Raw genomic sequence first — 27,762 nt, 5'->3', positions numbered from 1 at the left:
CTAAGTAGAATTCAAATCACAAAAAATACTCCAATTGACCGCGTAGTGGTCAGTTGTGTGAGCAAGTAAACTGTACCCGAGGTAGAGAATAGAGGTAGAGGGGGTAAAGAAGACTCTATAGTGTAAGGTTGTACCTAACCCAACCATGAATGTATGGAAAAAAACTATTTTTTTTATATTACCCTCACACACCCTAGTGGTGTCATGCTTCATCGGGTCACCCCGACCCCTAGAAGTCGGGGTGGGCTCAACCACAGTGTTGGGAGCTCTTTGGATAAACAAGAGGAGAGGGGGTTCTAAAGATAAAATACCTCAAGCAGATCCCTGGTTTAGCCTTTATTCTTGGGTCTGTCTGGGCAATTACAAATTCTAAAAATGGGTCTTTTTTTGAGTATTATGGGCCTAAGACCCTAGTGCCGACATGTTTCAGTCCAAGGTGGCCATAAAGGTCCAGGACTTTCTTCAGGGCAAGACTGACCCCCTATGTGAGGGAACTAAAAGGATGGGAGGTCCCTATCCTATCAGTATGGCGAGGGCAGAGTAGCTGCTCCTCGTAAAGTGTAAAATGTAGTGTGTGTCATCTGCCAGACTCCATCTGAAAAGAAGACGAACAAGGACAAACAACATGTTAAAAAAATCCACAAACAGAGTTGCTGCTGTGCTTCATACTCAAGTGGTCTAGAGTGAATACCACGTAAGTGAGCATGCCCAAACATGAAGTGCATGCCTCTGTATAGAGGTGTCTAACCCCTCATTGTGCCACTCAGATTAATTCCACTGTAACATATATCATGTGACAGAAGTATTATACCAGTGGCAAATTTAATCAAATTCTAACACAATTTGCGTGGTAGTCCGATTTTTTATATACATAAAAATAACATGCACCCATCGATAGGTAGCCTCAATTGCACCAACTCTCGTAAGACCTTCTGATATTCTTCTAAGGATAAAAAGCAATTGCGGATATGTACACTCATTCATACGTATACCTCATGCACGTTGCTTTGTTAAATAATACTTTACCCAATTAGGGAAGTTGACCTTTTCACACAGGACCGGTACGATAATGTGGGTGGTCCTGGGGGTTGTGTAAGAAGACAAGGAAATATTCAATCTAGATAGAGACAATCAAACCGGGAGACAAAGGGAAGGAGGAAGCCGTAGTCGTGGCACGGGAGCCACCGGGAGTCATCGCGGTAGAAGCAACTTACTTTAATTGACGGTCTCACCCAGCATTTCAACCTAAATAGGTACCGGTCCTCGGCTCTTGCAGCCCGAGTAGCCAGTGTAGTAGTTAAATATAGTAGCGCGGAAGACCGCTGGAGCCCCATGGTGCCTCCCCCCGGTCCCGACAGGAAATGACGTTACGCGTCAGCGTGAGCACGTCCAGCTAGGATGTGCACGTATGGGAATTGTAGTTTGTTTGAAGAATAGTAGTCCAAGGTCTACACCCCGAGGGGAATTCAGTTTAATAACAATATGGAAACGATGTAATAAGACACAGATGATAATGTGTCCCAGTAACAACTGTGTGAGTGTCCTTGTACACTCACACAGTGGAGCTCCGTTGGTCATTTGGTCTAATGCAACCATGACCTGACCATTGGGCACATTTGATTAATCATAAGTGCCTCCTATTACTGGGGCACATTATCTTCTGTGTCTTATTACATCGTTTACATATTGTTATTTAACTGAATTCACCTTGTATTTGTTTATTCGATCGGGGCTTTTCCCTTTTACCCACTACAGCACGTCAGTACCTCTCGCACTGTAGTGAGGCTAAACAGTACACTCTCCTCTATAATGGACGACACGTTAGGAACTCTCTTTCCACATCATGGTTCTTCCTCCCGATCCGGGTATAGACCTTGGACTACTATTCTTCAAACAAACTACGATCCCATACGTGCACATCCTAGCCGGACGTGCTCATGCTGACGCGTAACGTCATTTCCTGTTGGGACCGGGGGGCGGCACCATGGGGCTCCAGGGGTCTTCCGCGCTACTATATTTAACTACAACACTGGCTACTCGGGCTGCAAGAGCCGAGGCTCGGAACCTATTGAGGTTTAAATGCTGGTTGAGACCTTCAATTAAAGTAAGTTGCTTCTACCGCAATGACTCCCGGTGGCTCCCGTGCCATGACTATGGCTTCCTCCTTCCCTTTGTCTCCCGGTTTGAATGTCTCTATCTAGATTGAATATTTCCTTGTCTTCTTACACAACCCCCAGGACCACCCACATTATCGTACCCGTCCTGTGTGAAAAGGTCGACTTCCCTAATTGGGTAAAGTATTATTTAACAAAGCAACGTGCATGAGGTATACGTATGAATGAGTGTACGTATCCGCAATGGCTTTTTATTCTTATAAGAATATCAGAAGGTCCTACGAGAGTTCGTGCAATTGAGACTACCTATCGACGGATGCATGCTATTTTTATGTATATAAAAAATAGGACTACCACGCAAATTGTGTTAGAATGTGATTAAATTTGCCACTGGTATAATACTTCTGTCACATGATATACAATATGTTACAGTGGAATGAATCTGAGTGGCACAATGAGGGATTAGACACCTCTATACAGAGGAATGCCCTTCATGTTTGGGCATGCTCACTTACGTGGTATTCACTCTAGACCACTTGAGTAAGAAGCACAGCAGCAATTCTGTTTGTGGATTTGTGTTACATGTTGTTTGTCCTTGTTCTTCTTCTTTTCAAATGGAGTCTGGCAGAAGACACACACTACATTTTACACTTTACGAGGAGCAGCTACTCTGCCCTCGTCATATTGAAAGGATAGGGACCTCCCATCCTTTTAGTTCCCTCGCATAGGGGGTCAGTCTTGCCCTGAAGAAAGTCCTGGACCTTTATGGCCACCTTGGACTGAAACATGTCGGCACTAGGGTCTTAGGACCATAATACTCCAAAAAATACCCATTTTTAGAATTTTTAATTACCCAGACAGTCCCAAGAATAAAGGGAAACCGGAGATCTGCCTGAGGTATTTTATCTTTAGAACCCCCTCTCCTCTTGTTTATCCAAAGAGCTCCCAACACTGTGGTTGAGCCCACCCCGACTTCTGGGGGTCGGGGTGACCCGATGATGAAGCATGACACCACTAGGGTGTGTGAGGGTAATATAAACAAAAGTTTTTTTCCCTACATTCATGGTTGGGTTAGGTACAACCTTACACTAGAGGGTCTTCTTTACCCCCTCTACCTCTATTCTCTACCTCGTGTACAGTTTACTTGCTCACACAACTGACCACTATGCGGTCAATTGGAGTATTTTTTGTGATTTGGACATAATTTCCAATTCAAAGTACTGCGCGTAGGGTCACTATGGCCACCAAAGTCTTTACCAAATGCCTTGCTGTGGTAGCTGTCCATCTATGGGGGAGCGGTATTCCACGTGTTTCCTTACCTTTATGATTAGCTCATCAAAAGCGCAAGCAGGCATCAATGCTTGTCCCATTCAGTTTCCCAGTCATTAAAGCTTTTATGGAAGTACTAAAAAAGGTTATCCCACCCAGGTAACCCCCAGCCCATGTATGTAATCTCAATGTACTCTTAACCAGAGTCATAGCCCCTTTTTAGTTCTTTCACTCTTGCCCTCTCCAATTTCTATCCTGGAATGTATGGTATAAAATGTATTAAACACGCATACATAGTAAGGTGTCTTGGTGCTGACTTCTCCTGAACACAAGTGGCAAATTTAATTATTAAATAAATTGCTTTTCTGCTTGCATTGCTTTCTCACGCAAGAAAGCAGCCCCCATGGATTTTCCACTGACTTTCTTGGCAATATCCCAATAGCTGATATCTAAAGCAGCTACTTGGCCCACCCCACACATACTCACCAAGCACTATTGTGTGGATGTCCCGGCACACCAACAAGCCCAAGATGGCCTGGCTGCATTCCGTACACTTTTCCAGTCTTCTCCAACATCCTCTGGCTTACCAAAGCTTATGAGAGAACTTCTTTTCAGTCTATGCAGAGCATGTGTATCTACAGCTTCCCATGCCATGAACAGAAAATGTTACTTGCCTCATAAGCATCTGTTCGTTCAAGGTAGTGCTATAGATTCACATGCACCCACTATCCTTCCAGGAAGCCTTCAGCTGTTGCAGATGCTTTTCCTTTAATTTCTCCATCTCTACGGAATCTATTTTAATTTCCATGCTTAATTCCTATCCTCATCCACCGCGTGTGAATGGAGCTGGTGTCCATGAGCATTACCAACTGTAGGAGGAGTCATTATACCTCATGACACAAGAGACTTCTTTTAAGAAAAACAATTTGCACACGTCTTAACCCAACATTAGATGGCAGGGGTATGCAGAGAATGTGAATCTACAGTACTACATGCCATGAACAGATGCTTAAAGGGTAAGTAACATTTTCATTGCTCTATTTTCTGTTTCTCAAGTCACTGAGAGTTCAATGAGAATTAGGCAATTTATTGGGAAAGCTCAAATACATTGAAAATGAATGTGTTATCTAACTTTAACTGCATGGCTTAAAGTGAGGCACTTCAGTAAACATAATTGTAAGATTTAATATTTCTTTAAATTCCAATGGCATTATGTGGAATTGCTGTATGAGCGTGTTGAAATTCACAGTGCTGTAGGCTAAGGCTTTCAGCAGAGGTAATATATTTTCCAATGCTCTTCACAGGCTGCCCGGCCAGACCTCATAGAGGAGTTGCCCTGAACTCTCTCTGGAATCAATGAACAAGAATCAAAAACACATAAGCCTGAAACGGTCTGAAGTTCTTCCTGAAGGCTTGCCCTTGAACACAATTGCTGGCCCTTTTGATTCCATGTTTGATAGAATTGCCAGGGTAATTAGTTTTAAGCCTCCGACTTGTTTGCACTGTTAGTCCTCCTCTATCCGACATCTAATTTTTGCATTACTTGTGTTTTTTAGAAGACAACCACAATATTAACAGTGTTGTGTACAAATGGAACCCCAAGACACAGATGTTTGAGGTCAACCAGACCATACCCACCTCTGGTGCTTACGACTGGGAGTATTTCACAGTTGGACCATACTCCTTCTTGGTGGTGGCAAACACGTTCAATGGCACCTCAACACGGATTGACTCTCACCTTTACATCTGGCTCGGTGGAATGTTCAGACTCTTCCAGTCAATCATGGTAAGGAATCACAGGAAAGAATTCCTGGTGCCATCCTGGCATTCCCCAGGTATGGACTGTAGGTGAGCAGCATTCTTGAATTATCGTTGACTCCTTATGGAAGAATCAAGATCTCTCTTGTGTTGCATTCACAATTCTTTTCACTCCAAGTAACGAGACACTTTTGTGGAAAGTGTGTCAGATGTAACTTGCTCTGCAGTGGGATTGCAGGCACTCTGCGCACATGCAAAAAAATAAAGCGAGAAGCAGCATATATATCAAGAGAAGCAGCTTAATAAGTATAAAGTTATGAAGAAGGGATTGACACTATTTAAAACACCCCTTCATAGGATGAAATCATGTATGGAGAGGGAATGTAGACAATAAAAGCTAAATAAAACATGAGAGATGGTTGTAGTAGAGTACAAAAACACCTACATCAATGTTTGAGGTCACCCTCACATATACATTCTATCATCCAGCCAGTGCTGGACACTTTACTGGATGGTTGTGGCTGCTTCTAAAATGTGTGTTTAACCTGCGGAACCCCATTAGAACCCTGGCAGGACCCACGGACCTTCTCACTCATTTGAAGTCAATATGAGTAATGGAAACGCGTGGTATACACAGAGATAACAGGTGTCAAGTTTGTGGTATGAAATACTATACAAAACACGCTATAACAACAAAACTAACATTATCATTATTGCTATTATTATTATTATTATTATTATTATTATTATTATTATTATTATTATCATCATCATCATCATTATTGATAATAGCAATAATAATGATATTAGTAATAGCCTTCTTCATATGGTATGTAATACAACAGTTTTTGCGGCTTCTAATAGCTGTTTAACATGAGCTTTTTCTATTACTATTAACCACATTATTGGTATGAGGTTTGTCTCCTTAAGAAGGATAGAAGGATGAGTTAGCGAGCAGAATTCAAACTTGTGACTTGAAACACACCCCAGATATTAGCAGTAAACACCTACCTTGCTGAGCCATATGTATTTCCAGAAAATATACTTTTAGGTGAATGTCATTGATGTAGCTATTATATTTTCGTCTATAGTGATCAATGGTTACCACGATGAATGCGGTCATTCCTCAGCGAACCGACTGGTGCCATGTTCAGAAGTCTGCACAGTATGGCCAGGCCTCTCTTTGTTGATGCCAGTATGCTGAAGTTAATGTTTATTATCACTTTACCCATAGACCTTTGGCGCTGCAGACTGGGAGGTGTTCCGTATCCATGACCGGATCTTCCTGGCTGTGGCCAACAGTCACAGCTATGACAGCGGCACCCTGGTGCAGAACAATTCTTATGCCATCAACTCGGTCATTTATGAGCTCAACATCACGGCCCAGATGTTTGTCAAGTTCCAAGACATTCTCACCTTCAGGTAACCACTGCTCGTCTTAGCTCACTCCAGATACACATGCAAGTTTGCCACACTGTGGTGCTTGGCCTGTACTCATTCATCAGAGGTAACTCCTCTTCTGCTCCCACCTACCACCGCCCTCATTTAAATTGGAAGTCAGTGGGACTGAGGCTTAAATAGGATAAATAACTCTTTCAGAGACACTTTGTGGTTTGCATTTTTTAGCTCCTTTCTGTTGCTGTTTTTTCTTTGGAATACTAAGGGGGCTATTATAATGTTGGGCGGATCGCCACCCGATCGCCCGACATTATCTCCCACCCACCTCCCATTTCCCCCACCAAATTATGATGGTGGGGGGTACTGCGGCGGACGGAAAGACCGCCCGCCACTTTTCCACCTGGTCGACGAGTCGACTGGGCGGAAAAGGATTGAATATGATGGTGGTGTCTGCAAGACACCGCCATCCATATTACTATGAAGCGGGAAGCAGCCTTTCCGTGGCGGAAAGGCATGCGGTGTGCGCAGTTGGGGGCCCATTGCAGACCCCCAGGATGTTGGGGGGGGTGTGGAGTGCACACGGGGGGTACCTATGGTACCCCCCTGCATTTGCATGCACAACATGGCAGGCACCACGCGGTGCCTGCCACGTTGTGCATGCAAATGCACAATGTGCAGCCATAGCATTGTGGCGGGCGGTGCGGTGTGCACCGCCCGCCACAATGATGTGGATGGGGGATGCCACCTTGGCGGTGGCATCCTAATTACCGGCGCGGGCCGCCGTACCACTGGCAGACGGTCCCAGCACCACTAGGGTGGTGGGCGGACTTCAGTCCGCCCGCCATCCTAATAGGCCCCTTTGTGTCTAGAGGCAGTCTTTCACCGCAGCATCGATTTATACCTTATATGTTACCATTTTGATAGAATTTACAGTTTTCAATATCTGTGTTTTTGGTAATTCGGGTGGTTTTTTTCGGTGTCTTCAAAACTTTTAAATAATAGTGGTTATAGGTATTCACATTTTTTTGCACAGTAAAAAAACAGGGACTTTTTTCCTGTGCTTATAGAGAATTTTGCTTTTATTGCTGTTTGCTTTGTATACCAACTTTGCATGATGTGTATTTATTGTACATAGGGCATGAACATGTGACCTCCGCCTTTTCTTCTTAAAGCAATTATTCGCCTGCCCACATGAGATACTGCTATCAGTAAATGAGTAACACTAAGGCAGTGTTGGTACAATACATTTAAGAAATGCAGGTCTTGGATATAACCAAAGAGTTGTGCAGTATTTTGGATGATGCAACTTTGCATTTAACAATAGATTCACCAAAGGGTGCAAGTAGCTGCCGTACCGGATGTCAATTGAGGGAACCGTAAGGCAGCAAATAAGTTAATTGTTAATAAAGTGATGGACCAGATATTGGTCAGTTCAACAGGCCATACAAGACGTCTTCCTTTGTGCCTACTCAACCAAACTCCTGTCCCTAACACACTTACCTGAGCTCCATTCTCCCATAGTGTCAAACTTTAAATTAAGCTCTTAATCTTTTGTGGCATTACCGGTAATTCATGATTCGGAATATCTAGGGACTCTGCTATCAAGGTAAAACCTGTTAACTCAGCATGCTAGTAAATAATAACAACTTCTTTTATGTCTGAGTGACAATTCAGTTAGTGGCCTATAACTTGGGTTCTAGAGTCTAAGGTTATTCATGATATGAAGGAGTATCTTGGTGTCTGTCCTTAAGTCAAACAGAACGCGTTTGGAAATCCCATAGGGAAATTCCTCATCTTCTAGTTAATTTAGTTATATTTAATTCATTGCACTAATTTCACAGGAAAAATACCTCACACTTTTTATCAGAACAGTGCTAGGTATTGTCAGAGCGTCACTTGGCAGGCATTTTTCTCAGAAGAGTCACTTCATTCGGTTTGAATGTCCTATGGAGATGGGATGAGGCTCATGTGAGGGAAGTGAACAGCTGAGTGAAGATCTGCCACTTGTGGTAATTCGCACCTTGTACTTTTCAGAGGGGGAAATGTGCACACACAATATGGCATGCAGCAGCTATCAGCACTCACCACGTGCCCAGAGACAGGCCAGTTTGTGGTGTGGGGTTATAAATAATATAACGTGGCATCCTCAGAAACAAGACAGCGTAGAGTGTGCATGTTACAAAAAACATAACAGAACATATCTCCTAGAGTCACAGGCGCAGAGGACATGCATGCTCCTGCTATGGTGAGAGGCACAAAACATATACAAAGTGGGACTTGGGAGAAGAACTTATCTCAACTTCACCCAACAAGTAGTATCTAGTGACAAAACAGAAGTTCAAAAGTTGTATAACGGAGATTTGAAGGTATGGCATGTCAGTTCCTGCCACCTCATGAGGGTGCAGACTGGCCTGTAGGGCTATCAGGAAGTGCCAGGAGGATTGGTCTGACAGGTCAGTGTGTAGGCCGCTTTTTAACTGTTTGGGCCTGTTTCATGGTCTGATGGGCTGGTTTTTACTGTTGATATCCCAGATATTATCACAAACGCTGCAGTACAAATGCAAGCAGTCTCCCACACCTTGCATAACACCTATACAGCATGTCTTTGCAAGTTCAAAACTGCCCTGATTAGCAAATATGGGGTACTTTTTTAGCTATCTGATTTTAATGAAATGTCCAGAATTTTTTTCTGTCTCCGTCTGATCCGGGAGGGGGCACAGGGGGTGAAATGGAAGCACATCCCTGGTACTCCCATAAAGGTGCCATGGATTAAAGTATGCTGAAGTTACTTTCATGTGTGAGGGCGTTGAATGAAGCACCCCTTTCAATACTTGTAAATCTGAAAAATGTTGTTGAACTTACTGAGCTACGCAAAGTGTGCCGCTAGCATAACTCCTGCAGTTTAAAAACTTTGAGGTTGCTCTAGTGAACTGAGTACTAGCGCTACTATGCAGTCATCTACTCATCCCCTGGTAAGAACCTCCAGTGTTTAGGCCAGCCTGCACACCTACCCAAAGATGTTTTTGTGGCCAGGCTTGCCAAGAAATAGGGCAGCCCTGCCCGGCATGACTTAATTCCTGGCCTCTTTCTGCTCTGCAGACAACCTGCCCACACCCATCACATGATGGTCAACTCCAAACTCAATCCCTGCTGGGCTATCTTGCACCTCCTAGTGTTCAGTAGGAGAATTCATGTTTTCCAGCAGCATTACCATGACATCTGAATCCAGATCCAGGAAGTGGTGGATGGGGAGCTAAGCAAACCCGCTTACCCAGCCATCATTTGCTTTTCCTGGATGCCACAAAGCAGGGGATGCCGGTGACTAGGTTACACACTCCCAATAAACACGTGCCAGGGAAAACAGGAACAGCTTAGGTATACATATAACTTTGTTATAGCAAAATAAGAAAGCTATTGTGGGCTGAAATTTCTCGATTTTACATAACTATACAATTAAAACTGTGTGTACCACTACTTTTAGGGGAGATATGGAATGGAGTACACTCCAATCCTCTCCAGTAGAAATAAGGGAAATCAAGCGAGGACACTTCAGGTCACTATGTAGTGAAGCGGTGAAAAAAAACCAAAGCACTGTTCATGTTCTCTTAAAAGGGAGATGTGAAAGCCACAAGGAGTGCAACCCGATTTTCATCTCCGAGGCTCACCTCTATTTTGGTTACTTCAACAACGGGATTGAGCAAACATCACGGCCAGGCCAAAAATCAGCCATATGCCTGTGCCTTTCCCCAGAAGAGTTGTTGCCTGAGACAAGGAGAGGGACGATACATAAGGTTGAAGACCACTTCTGCAGGACAGGAATGCCGAAGCTATAATACTTTTGTGATTATTTCATCTCATCATACTACGTCCCTGATTCGAAGTAGATCAGAAGAGGGCGAGGTATTTACAGAACATAAATCATACCATTTCTCCGGGTTTTCATATTTCCCAGGTTTCGTAAATTTCCAGTAAATTCTCATGGTTTTAGTAGGAAGAGATTGAAATTAGGTTATATAACCTCACAGAAGCATCATAGGCCACTGTCAGATGATCAACAGGCTGCAAGTAGTCACTATTCAAGACTCAACCAAACATTTGCCTTCATTAAGAGAGGTCCCTTAAATTCCAATGGAGCCTGGTAACCATTAGCACCATCTTTAAAAAGATTCAGACTGCTCTGGCAGTGCTTAGTTTGTTTCACCAGAAGATTTTGACTGCTGAAATTTCCAGCTGAAATTCGGGAGAAAAAAAGGAATTTCCAGGGAATCTGATGAGGAATTACTGATTTCCCCAGTAATTTCTAACTTGTGAGGGGGGCATCAGGTGTCACATTTTTAATCCATAGTGAATCTGGGGTATAGTTACCAGTATCCTGATATTAGTAACTCCAGAAGTCGAAATTACCTGGAGACTTACCGGCCAATATAAATGAAGCCTCGCCTCGCCTCGCCTCGCCTCTCCTCTCCTCTCCTCTCCTCTCCTCTCCTCTCCTCTCCTCTCTCCTCCCCCCTCCCCTCCCCTCTCTCCTCCCCCTCCCCTCCCCTCCTATGCTTTACTCTAAAATACTAAAGGTCCAGTTTCCTCAAGGCACACATCTGCTGCCTTTGCTCTTGGCTGTTTGCTAGTCTGCCTTCCCTCCGAGCCACGCTGTTGCTCGCCTGGCAGGGGTGCAATGATTGCCCAGCGTCTTTTTCTCTTCCTTTCTGTTTATAAGAGCAAAAGCTGCTTATTTCCAACATTAAAACAAATTATTGCTGCACCTGGGGCACTAGAATGGAATTCACGCTGAGACTGCAGAGAAGTTCAGAGCTAAGAGCTATCTGCGGGTTAGGAACCTTGACGTGCATGCACGTACGCAACACTCTTCACACAAACTCACGTAGACCTGTACGGGAAGAGAGACGTAAACCAAGCTTCTCAAGGTCAATAGCTGTTCTTGCTGCTGGTGTTGTATGCCTACTCCCCCTTTCTAAGATTCCCCAAGCATGCCCGGTCCCCCAGCAACCATCTCTCTGCACAAAGTTTTCTCCTGGCTCTTTCCCTTATCCCCTGCTGTACCTCTACTCTCCCCCCAAATCACCTCTCCTCTCTCGACCCTTTTATCCTCTCCCATGACCTGCCGCTCTTGACCATGTCATTTTGCCCCCTTTTTTAGGCCCCTTTCCCAGATCACTTCTTCTCCAGTCTGACACACCTTTATTAGGTCTCGCCTGTCGATGCGCATGCGCATCGAGCTTGCGAGACTATGGGGGCTTAACCACTCTTTAACTAACTTGCAAGGAATCGTGGCGATTCCTTGCAGTGCCCGTGACTTTTAAGCTCAATGCGCATGCGCTTAGAGCTTAAAAGCGCGTGCACATCTCACAGCCTCCCCCAGCTCCGCCCCCTCCTCTCCTGCCCGCCGTGTCGCATTTCTCCTCCCCCCACCCCTTCTCTCTCGTCCAGCCGTCGTGTTTATTTATTGTTTTACCCGCTCCGCCCCCTCCCCTGCCCGCCGTGTCGCATCGTCATGGCAGCTTTGAAAGTAGGGGCAGAAGAGCGCCACTCTCTCTCCCAGCACACCTCCCCCTCCAGCATCCACTCCCCCCTTGTCTCTCTGTGCCCGCCCCCACCACTCCTAATGAGCTGCTTGTTTTCATTTGCAGTACACCATGTGCGCATTTACTTTCATAACGGTGGCTCACCGTTTTAACTTGTTTTAATTTCCCAATCTGACCAAAAGGTTTGCCGATGCCTGACGTGCTACTGCTCCGCCCCCTCCCCTGCCCGCCGTGTCGCATCGTCATGGCAGCTTTGAAAGTAGGGGCAGAAGAGCGCCACTCTCTCTCCCAGCACACCTCCCCCTCCAGCATCCACTCCCCCCTTGTCTCTCTGTGCCCGCCCCCACCACTCCTAATGAGCTGCTTGTTTTCATTTGCAGTACACCATGTGCGCATTTACTTTCATAACGGTGGCTCACCGTTTTAACTTGTTTTAATTTCCCAATCTGACCAAAAGGTTTGCCGATGCCTGACGTGCTACTGACCTCTCCACAGCCATGCCTACCTAATGGAGTACATGCTTGAATATATGTATATAGCCAGGCAAAATGTTTTACCCGCTCCGCCCCCTCCCCGCCGTGTCACGTCTCTCTATGCCCGCCCCCACCACTCCTAATGAGCTGCTTGTTTTCATTTGCAGTACACCATGTGCGCATTTACTTTCAGAACGGTGGCTCACCGTTTTAACTTGTTTTAATTTCCCAATCTGACCAAAAGGTTTGCCGATGCCTGACGTGCTACTGACCTCTCCACAGCCATGCCTACCTAATGGAGTACATGCTTGAATATATGTATATAGCCAGGCAAATATAAAGTACAACAAAAAAAACATTTGTCGCATTTCTTCTCCCCCCTCCCCTGCCTTCCCTCCATCTCTCTTTTTTTTTTTTTACCCAAAACATTTGTCGCATTTCTCCTCCCCCCCCCTTCTCTGCCTTCCCTCTGTCCTTCAGTTGCTTCATGCCTTTGCTTGACCTCTTTTCCTTCATTCTTTTCGTAACCTCTACTCCTACTCCGCCTTTCAGCATCCTTTCATCCCCTTCCTCCTCCCCCTCACTTCAGCCCTCCCTTCTCGTTTCCTCTCTCTTCTAAACACGTCATTCGTCCCTGCCTTTTATATCCTCTCTTCTTTCCCTCATCCGACCCCCTCCATGTCCATATTTACCCTTGCCCCCTTCGCCCCCTTCCCTCCCTGCCCCTCCCCATCACTGTTGGCCACACCATTGAATTGAATTAATTCCGCCATGCTGTTCGCAACGGGCCCACCCCTGCAGCAGGCATTGCTTGAAATCAAAGGCGCTTGGAGGTCTCCACGGGGTTCTCTTTGTTTTCCGCCCAGGCGCTGCTTTGATCCGTGGCTGATTATTATGAGAACCCGGAGGGGCTCCTGGCCCCCAGCGTTAAGGGCTCCTCGCCTGCAATCGGATACTTTTAGAGTCTGCCCTTTAGTTTTCACAACAAAGCAAAGACAACCCTGAAAATGTCCATGAAGTATAAAACATCTTAATGTAAATTGTCCGGCAAATTCCCACTGAACACCACCACATCCACCATCACCACCACATCCACCACCACATCCACCACCACATCCACCGCATCCACCACCACCACCGCATCCACCACAACCACATCCACCGCATCCACCACCGCATCCACCACCACATCCACCACCACATCCACCACCACATTCAACATCACCACCACATCCACCACCACATCCACCACCACATCCACCATCACCTCCACATCCACCATGACATCCACCGCCACATCCACCACCCCATCCACCACCACCACATCCACCACCACCACTGCATCCACCACCACATCCACCACCACCACATCCACCGCATCCACCACCGCATCCACCACATCCACCATCACCTCCACATCCACCATGACATCCACCACCACATCCACCACATGCACCACCACCACATCCACCACCACATCCACCGCATCCACCACCACCACCGCATCCACCACCACATCCACCACATCCACCATCACCTCCACATCCACCATGACATCCACCGCCACATCCACCACCACATCCACCACCACCACATCCACCACATGCACCACCACCGCATCCACCACCACATCCACCACCACATCCACCACACCCACCACCACCACATCCACCACCAGGTGCAAATGCAATGTTCTTGGATTTTCGTCACAATAAAATACACTGAACATAATCTTCACAAAATTAATTTACAAACGTTTAAGCTATTGCCATTATAAATTACAATAAATGTTATTTAAGTATTAATTATTTACAAAATTAAAAGCCATTGTTATTTGCAATATCAATACATCTAAGTCACGTAAAGACAACACACATTGCATTACAAATGCTATAGGTGTCACATTTGCGAAAGTTCAAACTATTGACATTGTAACTGACAAAGCTATTACTTTTGCTATTTTCAAAACCAACACATAAATAAAAAAAGTGTCATTTACAATACCAATTGTTCAAACTTTCCTAATGCGAGACCTATTGCATTTCCAATGCTTGTTTGCTATAGGGCCATTCTTGGGTCCTTTTTTCATATATCGGGTGCAACCTCTTTCAATCGTTTTTCTCCTGGTCCACATCCACCTAAAATAATTGAAACTATGTTGGAAGAGATGCTTCCAAAGCAAAGAAGGCTTAGGCCTAGGTGGAATTCCAGTTACAAGAGTGTAATTAGAGTAATTTGGTAATTCCACGTTACCCTTTGACACAGAATTACTGATAATAACGGGATTACTCCTGCTTGTAGGATTCTTTCCTCAAAATGACTCCTGAATTCACAATGAGAGCACATTTAGCGACCACGAGCAGACATTCGCACTCACTATTCATATTCTGTTGCATTTAGCACTATTTCTTAGCACTAAATGCATCTTGCACCCATTCTGGATGTGAGGGGACATTTTTGCACTAAGAAATTGAACTAAATGCAGAATTACTCTTCTTGCGCAATTCCACGTATTTGGAAGGAATTCTTAGGTAATAATTCAGCATGATTACGCTGCAGGGAATTATTCAAGTTATGCCCACCCCTAGTAGGCTTACAAAAGGGGGAGCAGGTATTTGGCAAGCATTGCTTGTGAGCTGTACTGCCTGGATGCTGGCATGTTCCCTTGCATTTGGAGGAGAGCATTCTATGATGAGGGAATTATTTTTACACATCTCCAATTATGGAAGGAAACACATCCATGAGCAGGCACTAAAGGTACTGAATAGTCTCCAAATCCAGGTTATGGGCATTTAGTATTCAAGATAAGGTTGAACATGAGTAGTCCCCTCCTGGACATCGCTAGGGGGGAATTGCTCACCCTTTTAAAGTCAGGCTGTGGTTTATTCTCAATTTAAGAACTAGTGGGCAGTATGTAAAACTTTATTGACTGTGCGATTACTTAAAATCTTTACAGTATAAAACACATGAACATCCCCCATGGACGTCCCCACCCCCCCCAGAATACCCTTCCCGCAATAAAACCCTATATACAACATTAGGCTTTCATAATGACTGATTTTACTACCTTACGTCCGTTAAAACTTCTTTTGTTTGTTCCTTGTCTTTACGCCTTCAGGAGTCTAGACAGTTAAATCAGAATTCAGCAAGGTTAATCTTAACTCGATGCCATATGTCAATGGAAGAGTACTTCACTAGCCCCTTATCCGCCCCTGGTTTGGTTTCTGGGTCTAGTAATCCCGATTACTTAGCAATAGCTCCTAATTGGCTGACAGCTTGTATGATTAGGGCACCTGATGGAGTTCATGGCTCAATAACAGGAACCTTTGGGTCAGTGGCCTTTTGGTGGGTGTCAAGTGCAGTTCTGACTTGATGGATGAACTTGCCGGCCCTAGCTAGTAGACAGGTCATTGTTTCCGTAAAGCACCAATCTGAGGCCTCTCTGCAGGTTCTATAGCCTAGGTTCCGTAGGGCCGGGCGCAGCAGACGATGGCGATCACTGACCAACTTTGTACAGCAGCACAAAAGGTGTAACCAGGATTCTCTGCGGTAGTTGCATAGCCGGCAGGCAATGGCACAATCCGTTCGTGCCCATTTTGGGTTAAAATCTACGATCCCAAGGGCCAAGAGGCGCAGATACAGAATTTTCTTTCTTGCTTGGGTTGATAGGGAGTCTTGCAGATACGGTTGGGGTTTGCCAGGAATGTAAGACTTGTCCAGGGCCAGGATTAGTGGATTATATCGGAGTGATGACCAATCGAGCTCGTACGAGATGGTCTGGACTTGGCGCTTGATAGCTAAGGCCCAAGCAGAATGTGAAATTTCTTGAAGGGGCAAACTGTTTCCCTCGATTTTCAATAGGTCAATGCCTTGTGCCACCTTAGTGTGCCATGGGGAGCCCACTTCTCCAAAAATTATTTTTAGAAAATGTTTTAGATTGTTTTCAGGTGCTTTCAGTACTCTGATGTAGTATTTTAACAGGCCCCCCTGTAGTACCAGCTCCGGGCTTTTCAAATCTATTTCTAGCCTTAGCCTGTTGTTCCTTGCCTGGCTTAGGGCCTGTAGCACAAGCTTATACGCTGTCACCTGGGCCGCTTTGATCACTTTCTCAAATGCACCTGGATAGGCAATGTGACCATACGTAATAGAGGGGATCAGTTTTGCCCTAAGTACAGTCAACATCGGTTCTACTGTGGGACTGGCTAGGCGATGGCTTAGACATATAAGGGACAGAATTATTTTATCAATTCTTGGTTTTAGCTCCTTTAAATGTTTGACTGTGGTGGCTCTCTCTGACACCCCGACCCCCAGGTAATTATATGATGAGGCTGTTCTAATACGGTGCTCCCCCATGGACCATTTTGCTCGTTTTTTCTGTTGGTATTTACCGAAGATTACAATCTTTGTCTTGCTCTCGTTGATCTGAAGACTATTTCCTTTGTTGTGTGTTGCAAGACTGTTCAAAGCTCTTTGGAGCCCCACCCTGGTGTGGTCCATTACCACCGTGTCGTCTGCATACTGCAGGGTTCCCAGGACCAGCTTTCCCAATCTTGGAGGTACTAAATTAGCATCTTTCAAGGCTTGCCCCATGTCCGCTGCATACAGGTTGAACAGTAGGGGTGCCAGTACACACCCCTGCTTTAGTCCAGAGTTGGTGTCAATTCTTGCTGTTGTGATTGTTGGACTTAGTTTCACCTGGACCCATGTCCCCTCATTATTATTATTATTATTATTATTATTATTATTATTATTATTCTGAGTTTTGTATAGCGCCTGGTTACCATTAGGCATCCCAGCGCTCACCAGAGAATGAAACTACCAGAATAGTGCGGAAGTTAAGCAGAGAACAGAAAAGTTTTTTAAAGTTTGCGGAACCGAAGAAGGCTAGCTTCCGAACGTAGATGTAGGGGAAGAGAGTTCCACAGGGTGGCCACGTTTATAGAAAACCTTCTGCCACCAGTTCTTGCCTTCCTCACCCTCCCTACCTGCAGAAGATGTTGATGGTCGGATCGGAGAGAGCGAGGGGCCTTATAAGGCTGAACCATCTCCCCCAGAATAGGTGGACCTACCCCCTACAGGACTTTATGAGCGATACAGAGTGACTTAAACTTCACCCTGTCCCTCACAGGGAGCCAATGCAACGCCTTCAGCGCGGGGCGAGCAGACTGATGCCTGGGGAGACCTGTCAAGAGCCTGGCGGCCGCATTCTGCACTTGCTGTAGTTTGTTCAAGGTGGCTTCTGGGGCACCCAGGAACAGCGCGTTGCTGAAATCCAGCCGCGAGATGATAAGCCCCTGGATGAGAAGTCTCCTAGTGGCCGCTGGAAGCAGAGGTAGAATCTTCCGAGCTGAGCGGAGCAGGCCAAAACACACGCCAGCAGTCTTTTTAGCATGGGTTTTAAACGAAAGGTCCTGCTCAAGCCACACCCCCAGGCTCTTAATCTCCTGCTTGGGAGTGGGTGCTGGTCCAAGGCAATCGGGCCAGCTGCTGGGGGACAGAGATGGAAAAGAGTTCCCCAGCAGCATCAGCTCAGTCTTGGAGCCGTTGAGCTTTAGTGCTGAGCTGCACATCCATGTATAGATCTTCTCCAAACACGAGTGCAGCCGGTCAGGATGGTGAGCCGACTGGGAAAGGCCTACCACCAGCTGAGTATCATCAGCATAACTGATGATTTTAATACCCAGCGGCAGTACCACACTCTCCAGGGGGGCCATGTAGATGTTGAATAAAGTAGGGCTCAATGAAGAGTCCTGTGGCACACCACACTGGAGAGGGATTGAAGATGATTTTTCATGGCCTTCCCACACCTCGAATGTACGTCCTTCCAAGAAGGAAGCAAACCACTCGAGGGCCAGACCAGTGACCCCCACCCCCGCCAGCCGTTGGAGAAGCACCTGATGGTCCACGGTGTCGAAAGCAGCACTGAGGTCCAGGAGGATCACTGCCACTGATCCCCCTGAATCCAAAATGCTCCTAGCATTCTCCACGACCGCCAGCAGGGCGGTATCGGTCCCCTGACCAGGGCGAAAACCCGTTTGGGAGTCGCCTAAGAGGGAGTTGGCCTCCAAGAAGTCCGACAAGCGGCAATTCACCACCTTCTCCGCCACCTTACTAAGGCCCGGCAGCAGGGAGATAGGCCTAAAGTTGGCAAGGTCGGCGGGGTCCAAATTAGGCTTCTTTAAAAGAGCCTTAACCACCGCCCCTTTCCAACTAGGGGGTACTACCCCTTGAGTGAGGGACAAGTTTATAAGGTCCGTCACTGGGCCGCCGATAGTAGAGGCCACCTGTTTAAGGTATTTAATAGGTGCCGGGTCTTTCGGGGAGCCACTCTTCATGGTTCTCAAAACCGAAAGAACTTCCTCCATAGTGACGGGGCCAAAAGAGGCCAGCTCTACTGATCGCATCCTAGACTGAGAGCTGGAATTGTCACCCAGGGAAGAAACCTCAGCTTGCCGGGGAAGGGAAGCCAATATATTGTCGATTTTTGTTTTAAAGAAGGAAGCCAATTCTGTGCATTTTTTGCGTGGGTCCTCGTGGATGATCTGAGGTTCGGGGGTATTCAGTAGTTCCTTAATAACCCTGAATGACTCTTTAGAAGAGTTGGCCGCAGAGCCAATTCTCTCCTCGAAGAATCCAGATTTTGCCTCCCGAATGGCAGATTTATATCTACTCAGAGCCACCCGATATTCTTTCCGACTTGTTTCATTCCAGTCTTTCCTCCAGGACCGCTCTAACCTCTTGCAACCCTTCCTCATTGTTCTCAATTCAGACGTATACCAGGGCGCCGAACCCACTCTCTTCCCCTTCATAAGTTGTTTCTTTTTGGGTAGGAGGATATCTAACGAATCCGTAAGCCAGATGTGTAAATTCGCTTCCGCGACTAGCAGGTTAGATCCAGGAGGGGGCCGCGTTGCCTCCAGGTGTACCGCCCAGGTATCGACCGGGAGCCTCCACCAAGCTCTTTCCAAGGTGTAAACCCTTGGGACCATTGCAGCTAGGCTATCAAATTGCCACACTGCGGATACCAAAAAGTGGTCTGTCCAAGGCAGGGCCAGCGCAGGAGATGAATTAAGGTGGTCCAAGTTTGAGAATATGGGGTCCAGCAGGTGTCCCTTCTCATGGGTCGCCCCTGGGTTGGCCAGATAGATCCCAAAAGCTTTGAGATCATCCAGCAGATCTACTCCCGGGGCGTTAGAGGGGTCATCTAGATGGATATTAAAATCCCCAAGAGCAACGAAGTTGGTAGTCGAGGAAGCAAGAAGTGTAGTTGTTTCAAGGAAAGAGTTAGGGAAATTTCCCAGGGATCCCGGGGGTCGATAAATCAGCAGGCCCGCCAAAGACACCGTAGATGACAAACGGAGGGAGAACTGACAGCTCTCACAATCGGTCACACCTCCATTCTGAACCTTGCAGGCAAGCGTGTCTCTAAAAAGGATAGCAATTCCTCCTCCCCTCCCCACAGGTCTGTCAAGGTGGGATATGAGATAACCTGGAGGGAGTGCTCTGACCATATCAGGGCCCGAGCTGGGGGAGAGCCAGGTCTCAGTGAGAAACAACACATCAAGCTCGTGGTCCAGAATGAGCGAATTGATCTCAATAGCGTGACTCGGCAGCGACCTGCAATTCAGCAGCGCCATGGAAAGAGCGGACTTCACGACAACAGACTTAAGACCGGTAGTACAGGCTCTGCATAGAGTGCTTTTATGGCTTTTAGCAAGACTTGAGGGAGCCCCCAGGTTTCGAGTTTTGCCCATAACCGACTTCTCTTTACTCGATCGAAAGCGGTGGAGTAGTCTATGAAACAACAAAACAGGGGCAACTTGTTCCTCTTGTTAGCTTGCTTCGCAAGGTAGGAGAGCGCTGTAATATTATCCAAGGTGCTACTATTGGCCCTAAATCCAGTCTGTGTAGGCGGGAGAATGCCATTCTTATTCACCCAGGCCTCCAAGTCCCTTAGTAGTAGGTGGGCGTATACCTTGGCTTCTATATCAAGAAGGGCTATGAACCTGTAATTAGCCGGGTTCGAGTGGTCACCCTTCTTGTGTATAGGAACTAGGATCGAGCCTTTCCAAGATGTTGGCAGGATTGCTGTGGCGAATGAATAATAGAATAGCGGGGTGAGTATGGTTGCAAAAAAGGCTGAGGCAGTTTTAAAAACCTGGGCGGGTACTCCATTTGGACCAGGAGCCCCGTCTGTTCTTATAGCTCTAATGTATTTCAGAGTCTCCTCCTCTGTGTACTTAGCGGGTTGACTGAGCCCTGAAGCGACATTCGGCGCGATTTGAGTTTTGATGTTTTCCGCTGCCGCCTTGGACCACGCTAAACTGCCAGCGTTAGTCTCATTTACCCCGCAGGTGTACAGCCCCTTTGCGTATTGTTCCCACACATTCCCTGCGACACTGTTTTCCTTGCGCTCGGCTCTGGGCGTCAGGCTATTAATGTATCGCCATAGCTTACTGTTGTCTTTTTCTTTAATTAGAGAGAACACTTTGAGCCAGTTCTTTTCTGACCGCTGCCTTTTCAGCTCCCAAACTTTCTTTTTGTGAGTGGCTCGCAGGGCAGGGACAGAAGACTTCTGTGGCAAATAAATGCCTTTCTTTTTTACCTTAATTGCCTTGTTTAGCGCTTGTTTGCTTTGTATCAGACTCCGGGTTTTTTTGCATTTTGGCCTGTTGTAACTTTGACGGCTTCTTGGCTGGTTGGTATTACCCATGCTCTTCAATAAATCCATGGTCAGTGATTCCCAGAAGTGTATGATGTTCTTAATATCTTGAGACTTTAGTGCTGCCTCCCTACTGGCTACGAACTCTGACAAGCTGTGGCTAAGAAATGTCGTCCATTTTAGTCTTTTGAGGACCAGATGATGTTCATCGCCTGTGGTTGCTCCTATTATTTCCTGTGCTTCCACCTGTTCCCGCGCCAAGTTAAATGTGGCGCGGAGGGGCCTTTGGTCGCTTTCATCCCTATTGTCCACAGTGAAGTCGCAAAGTTTATGGGCCAGCCCTTCATTAGTGAAAATGTAGTCTATGGTAGAGATATTCCTGAAGGTTGGTTTGGCAGTCCATGCGGGGTAACTCGTTTTTTGTGTCCCATGGGTGGATTGCAGGTTAAAATTTGTGAGGAATGAAATCAGTGGGGCTGACTTCTTGCTTGGGAGTGCAACAGGGATCATGTCCAAGCCTCTTTTGTTGAAGTCTCCCGCAATTATCACGTCATGGTGCTCCAGACTTATGAGTAGATCTTCCAATGTGCTGGTAAGTGATTCCATACCCTGATGCGTTTGATATTTGGTTGGATTGATGCAGCAATTAATTAATAAAAGGGGGTGGGACACTTGCCCCATTTTCAACCCCTCTATTATGATTGCTTGGAGATCAGGTGACACCACTTTTAGTTCTGTGATCTTAAGTTTGCAAGCGTGACTTACAAAGATGGAAAGGCCCCCTGACGGGCGTCCGAAGATCGTCCTTTTGGTTGCAGATTTAAAGTATTCGTAGAAGCCGCCAATTGGAGTAGTTGACCTCGCCCAGGTCTCCTGAATGCACAGTATGTCTACCTGTGCGAGGTAATCAAGTGTGGTTGTGTCTCTGAAAATGTTATTTAGCCCTGCTATGTTCCATGAGATGATGGTTAACTTACGATCTTTACCTCTAAAAGAATTTAAGCGTGCTCTGATTCCATGGGTATATGTTTGGTTAGGGGCCCTGTCTCCTGGTGTCCTCCATATGGACCAGTCCTTGCTGAGGCCGCTGCACTCTCCACTGCGTGTCTTTAAGCAGGATGTTAATTTTTAGCGGGGTTCTTGTCCTCCATGTTTTCGTCCCCCCTGTCTAGGCTTGTTGGCATTGTCCCTTTGAGGACTGAAGTGGATTCTTGCTGACCATGCTTGGGCGTAAGAACGTGTGGGTATTTTGGTACGCTGCGGGTAGTAACTTCAATGCCCCATTCTGCAAGTTGTGTTGCTTCCTTAAGGACTGCCTGTTGGGCCTGCTGCAGAGCGAATCCAACTAAAGTGTAGTCGCCATGGGTGTCCGTCCCTAGACTTTTGAATTGTACCCACTCAATCTTATCTGAGGTGATTTGTGCCAGGGAATCAATATGACCAAAAAGGCGGACAATGTTAGACCTATTTAGAATATCAAAGGAGCTTTTGGCGGTGTATCTGGGAGTAAGCAGTACCTCATAGGTTGCTGGTTGATTTTTATGTTGAAGGTGGCAGAGTGTCTGCCGATCTCCCACGATGATATGCCTCTGGCAATTTGAGTTTAGAGGATTTAAGTAGGTGTCTCCTGGCAGCTGTCTGCCTGGCGCCTCGTTTGGTAAACCTTCCTCGCTTCGCACTCCATGTAGCTCTGCCTGGTTTGATTTGGGGTTTGCTTCCATTTTATGTAGGTGTCTCCTGGCAGCTGTCTGCCTGGCGCCTCGTTTGGTAAACCTTTCTCGCTTCGCACTCCATGTAGCTCTGCCTGGTTTGATTTTTTTTTTTTTCCATATTTGGGGTTTGCTTCCATAGTGGGCAGTAAATGCCTGCTTTGCTCTATTAACTCTATAAACTCTTTCTTGTGTTGTACCCTTTATGTACTTTAGAAGAGATGTCTATTCTTCTTTCATATGACTATCTTAACTGTTGTTTCCCACTCTGAAGAGACTCACTATTATCTAACCCCCAGATTCATCATTGTCCTCTTTTGCGAGTCCTTAATAGCGATTATTAAGGAATCGCTATTAAAGACTCGCAAAACGGGATGCATGTAGAAATCGCAATTTATTTTGCGATTTCTACTGCTTCCTTAATTGCGATTCGCTAATTGCTAATCGCAAATAAGGAATGGCTTTCCCATTCATTCCTACGAGCCTCAAGGCCCATAGGAATGAATGGGGAGTCATTCCTTATTTGCAATTAGCAATTAGCGAATCGCAAATAAGGAAGCGATTTCAAGGGTGCCAGGGTGTAGCACCCCTGAAATGCAAATGTACACTGGTGTTGCGCACACACATGTCCAAAGGACATGTGTGTGTGTAACATACAACTTAAAAAAAATGCACTAAGGTGCATTTTTCTAAGTTTTCGCTATTTACCACGAAGTTACACTTCGCGGTAAATAGCGGCCCCATATTGCAAATTCGCAATTTTAAAAAGGTTCATGAATAGCATTTAAAGAATCTCTAATTGAGATTCCTTAAATGCGATTCTTCGCAATATAGCGATTTCTAGTATAGCGATTTTTGCATTTGGGATGATGAATCCCAAATGCAAAAATAGCGCACGCAAAGGGCCAGATTCTTAGAATCTGGCCCTTTGCGCGACGATTTCAGTATGATGAATCTGGCCGTAAGTGAATATTTTTCTTTAAGAACTTTGCGGTCTCTTGTATAATCAATGCTACCCACCAATGTTAGCGCTAAGAATTGTATATACGATGTCATCAACATTGGGATTTTCAATGTCATCTACAATTTTCTTTTTCTCCCTACTGTTTCAATCTTCCAAAATTGCTTAATCAGCAGTATAGCCCCATCATCACTGAATGAACAGCTTTCAATGAAGATCAGTCTGTTAGCCTGTCTGTCTATTTATTTTTCTGTAACCCTTCTTTGTCTATTTCTCTTTTTATATCAAATGAGTGACTCAAGTATTTTCAAAGCACACTAAAGCGCCATTAATGAACATGAAAAATGATGGTAATAATATCACCATCGTGTACCCTGTTTTTGTTTTTAAAAGATGAATATCTGGTCTTTATGTGCTTTTTAATTCACACTGGCTCTTAGAATATCATCTGCTGGCACAGCATTGTAGAGCCATTGAACTCATTGCAAATATCCACCGTATTTGCTGAGTACGGAATGTCGCCCAGAGGTGACCGTCTATGTGCTATCAATGTTGACCAAACAGCAGAGAGTGGTGATAGCATGACCTTGCAGAATCCACACAGTGGGCTAATATGTTGAGCCAAATATTGGCAAAAGCATTCCTGGAAGCACCCAATCTCACCTGCCGCCATGTCTACTTTTTTTAAAAGCAACTTTGAGATCGACTCTAGAACCATCTTAAAATCATTAATTTCTCATTTGTTTTGTTTGTGCTTTCTTCGGACATTTCTACATTTAACGACATTGACAACCATCTAGTTCTTTGTAGATTCACTCAACACCTTGCTATTTTCTTTTCAGTGCCGTGGACTGGGAGTTCTTTTCGGTGGGTGAAGACTCCTTCCTGGTCGTGGCCAACTCCTTTGATGGTTCCTCCTTCTTGGTGAAGAGTGTGATATACAGGTGAGCACCTGATCTGTCAAACTCTGTGCCAGAGGAAGTACACACAGTAACCTGGGGCCAGTATTTGCAATGCTCTAGACCAGACAACTGCTAACTGTTAGGTACGTAGCACTTGGGCGCTGTGGCTGTATTTCTGGGGGATGCAAATGCCTCAGCAAATACTTGAGTGTTTAATCATTAATGAGGGTTTTGTGACTGCTGCAAGCATGCAAAAAACTCCAGGTGAAAGTTTGCCCCAAAATAAGGAATTACCTGGGGAATCAGACCCAATTCCTCCAGGAATTTCTTATTTCTTAGCTGACTTTAGGGTCGAGCGCATAAAAGGCTCGATTTTTCCCACCGCATTTCCTGTGCCACCTTAACAAGGGTCTATTTAGTCCATGAGCTGTGAATATCCAAAATAAAGCATTGCAACACAATATATGTTCTCTAAATTGTAGTTGGCCAAATTTACATGTGCTGCTACCCTGAGAGTGTGGTGCTTCATGCCACACCGTTTCTCTCATCTTGTGGATGAGCACAATTAGAGAGATGAGAACCAATCTAAATCCTATAGAAGAGGCAGAAAAATCTCTTGTTCTAGGATACACACGAGGCACTGGTAGTATGGTTGTGGCTGAGGTGGGTGAGAGCATGCATCAATATGCGTGTATGTTTGGAGGTAGTGTAGACCACAGTTTATGCTTCCATATCTCTCGGAAGTAGGAACTATGGGATGTCACAAATTAGACCAGTTATGGGTGTGAAAATGGTTGCCACATGTATAAGAGTTCTTTGTAGACTACATTCCAATATTAAAATCAGGCATTCCAATATCGGAAAAAGGCTGTTTTCTTTTCACATTAAGAATTGGCAGGGCGCCATTAAGACTTGGTTACCCAATTGACTTGGAAGCCCAAAGGTGAGTCCTGAGTCAAATCATTTATGTTTTGAGGATTATGACTTGTTCACACCAACTCTGTCCGAAATTGGTACTCGTGAAATTTGTGATTAATAAAGTAAATGTGCAGTACTGTTTGATACAAGATAATATATTAACACCACAATCTATTTCCTGCTGGACCAGCATGCTTTTTAAATCCTCCTGAGTTAGATAGGTTTGCTGGTATGTATTTGATCACAGTAAAATAAAGTGCCATAATAAACTATCCTAAAACAAGGGACAGAAGATGACAATGATGGCAATTATTTGTTTTGCAGGTGGCAGGGATACGAAGGATTTGTGGCCGTCCACCACCTCCCAACCTTTGGCTGCAGAGACTGGGAAGAATTCAACACCAGCTCTGGCTCCTACCTCATGTACTCCAGTGCAAAGGAACCCGTGTCCAAGGTGCTAAAACTCAAAACTGTCTGAGGGTCAATGTGCCTCTGTGTACACCTGATGTGTACCACTTGCCAAGCACAGAGGATCGAGCTTCAGCAGGACCTTGACATGGATCATCTGCAGGACAAGTGTAGTAGATGGTCCTGCAAGGCAAAGTTGTGAAGGATGCAATCATCTTTCTTTGACCAAGCAAAGGGCCAGTTTCAAATCCAGTGACTTACTGTTGTGTCCTTGGCAATGTTTATAAGCTATACACTTTTGAAACTTAAAGGGACTTTGAAAATGTGGACAGGATTCATCAGAAGCCCTTTGATTTGATGAGAAGGTGCAGTTTGATCTAGAATGTCTCTGAACTTCTTAAATGTAGCTTTCATGAGTAGACTGGTAATGGAAGAGCACATTTTCAATAACTATTCCTTTCTATTTTCGGGAGGAGGGAGAGGGTTGTCTTAAAGACCATTATCATGATACTTTGGAACAGGCTGATGCCTATTTCAGTTCCTAGATCCCAATGGAATTTAAATACCCGCTGCACGGGATCGCCTCTCTGGTATCTACCTCTGCATACTCAGTGAATAATGTGTTCAAGATCATCATCTTATTTGGTGATAACAGCAATACGTGGGTGCTACTTTGAAGGACTTCAGGACCTAATGCTCCCAGCAAGCATCTTTCACAGCACAAAATATACACCCAAAATGAAATCAAGTGCCTTTAGAGTTACTCAGCTTGCAGTGTGTGGTGTATAAAAAAATTCAGTCACTTTTGCACTTACACTCTCAGTCATGCCTGCTGATCTAAGGTTCTCCCCATTGCCTTAGTGCCACCGCGGTGCAGAGGGAATACTAGCGTTGCACCTCAAGAGTGACTCTGAAACAGCTTACTGTTCGTGGCAGGACACCATTTTATGAGCACACCAAAGGAAGGAGGGAAAATACCTTTACACCCCCTCCTTATAGACAACTAATATACATAACAAGAACTAAGGTAATGTAATAAGGGGACTCAGCCATGGTATTCTCTTTAACCATGCAGGTGCCCTCTAACCTAGAATAAATTATAAACCATAAAATGTGGGTATAAGGAACTTCAAGAACACGTATAAGAGCTTTAGGCTTCTTCTAATTGCATGGTATGAATGCATACGACGCAGGGATTATAACAGCACAGAACAAGGACGATTACCCGTTTGGGCATGTATCAGGCTGAAACATCTTGACAAGATATTAGGGATGGATGAAACACTTGTTTTCATCAAACATCCTAAAAAAAAGTTAAATCATATCTAGGGTACTCATCAAATAAACGGAACTTCTCTTAGGTATACCCTAAAATATTTTTACATTTCATCTTGATCTCTGATTTTCCCATTTGCAATGTTTCCAGAACTGGTTGAGGCTGTTGAGGTGGAGAGGACACCTATGACGACGCATGCCATGATAAAGTGTGGGTGAGGTGACCTCTCCAAATTTCTTTAGATACCGGCACAGTTAAAGAGAATACCACGGGTGGGTCCTCTTTTTACAAGAGCATAGCACATATTGTGTGTATTGGGAAACCATTTTCCAACAAAAGTCCACTGACTATCCCTCTCTACTTGGAACAGAACA

The 27,762-nt window shown here is 45.3% G+C and overlaps 1 protein-coding gene across 1 annotated transcript in view; it reads left to right on the top strand.

The window, feature by feature from the left end:
• The window catches only part of TSPEAR (thrombospondin type laminin G domain and EAR repeats), a 165,369-nt gene extending 138,405 nt beyond the window's left edge, over positions 1-26,964 (top strand). Inside the window, exons 9-12 of the mRNA XM_078683707.1 lie at positions 4,940-5,169; positions 6,376-6,563; positions 24,727-24,828; positions 26,029-26,964. Coding sequence (XP_078539833.1) covers positions 4,940-5,169; positions 6,376-6,563; positions 24,727-24,828; positions 26,029-26,182 — 674 coding nt within the window. The 3' untranslated portion in view covers positions 26,183-26,964. The remainder of the gene's footprint in view (positions 1-4,939; positions 5,170-6,375; positions 6,564-24,726; positions 24,829-26,028) is intronic.
• The last annotated feature ends 798 nt before the right edge of the window (positions 26,965-27,762 follow it).

Source organism: Lissotriton helveticus, chromosome 3_1 (assembly GCF_964261635.1).
Source record: "Lissotriton helveticus chromosome 3_1, aLisHel1.1, whole genome shotgun sequence".
NCBI lineage: Eukaryota > Metazoa > Chordata > Amphibia > Caudata > Salamandridae > Lissotriton > Lissotriton helveticus.
The sequence above is the reverse complement of the archived record's forward strand: the minus strand, read 5'-3'. Positions and strand labels throughout refer to the sequence as shown.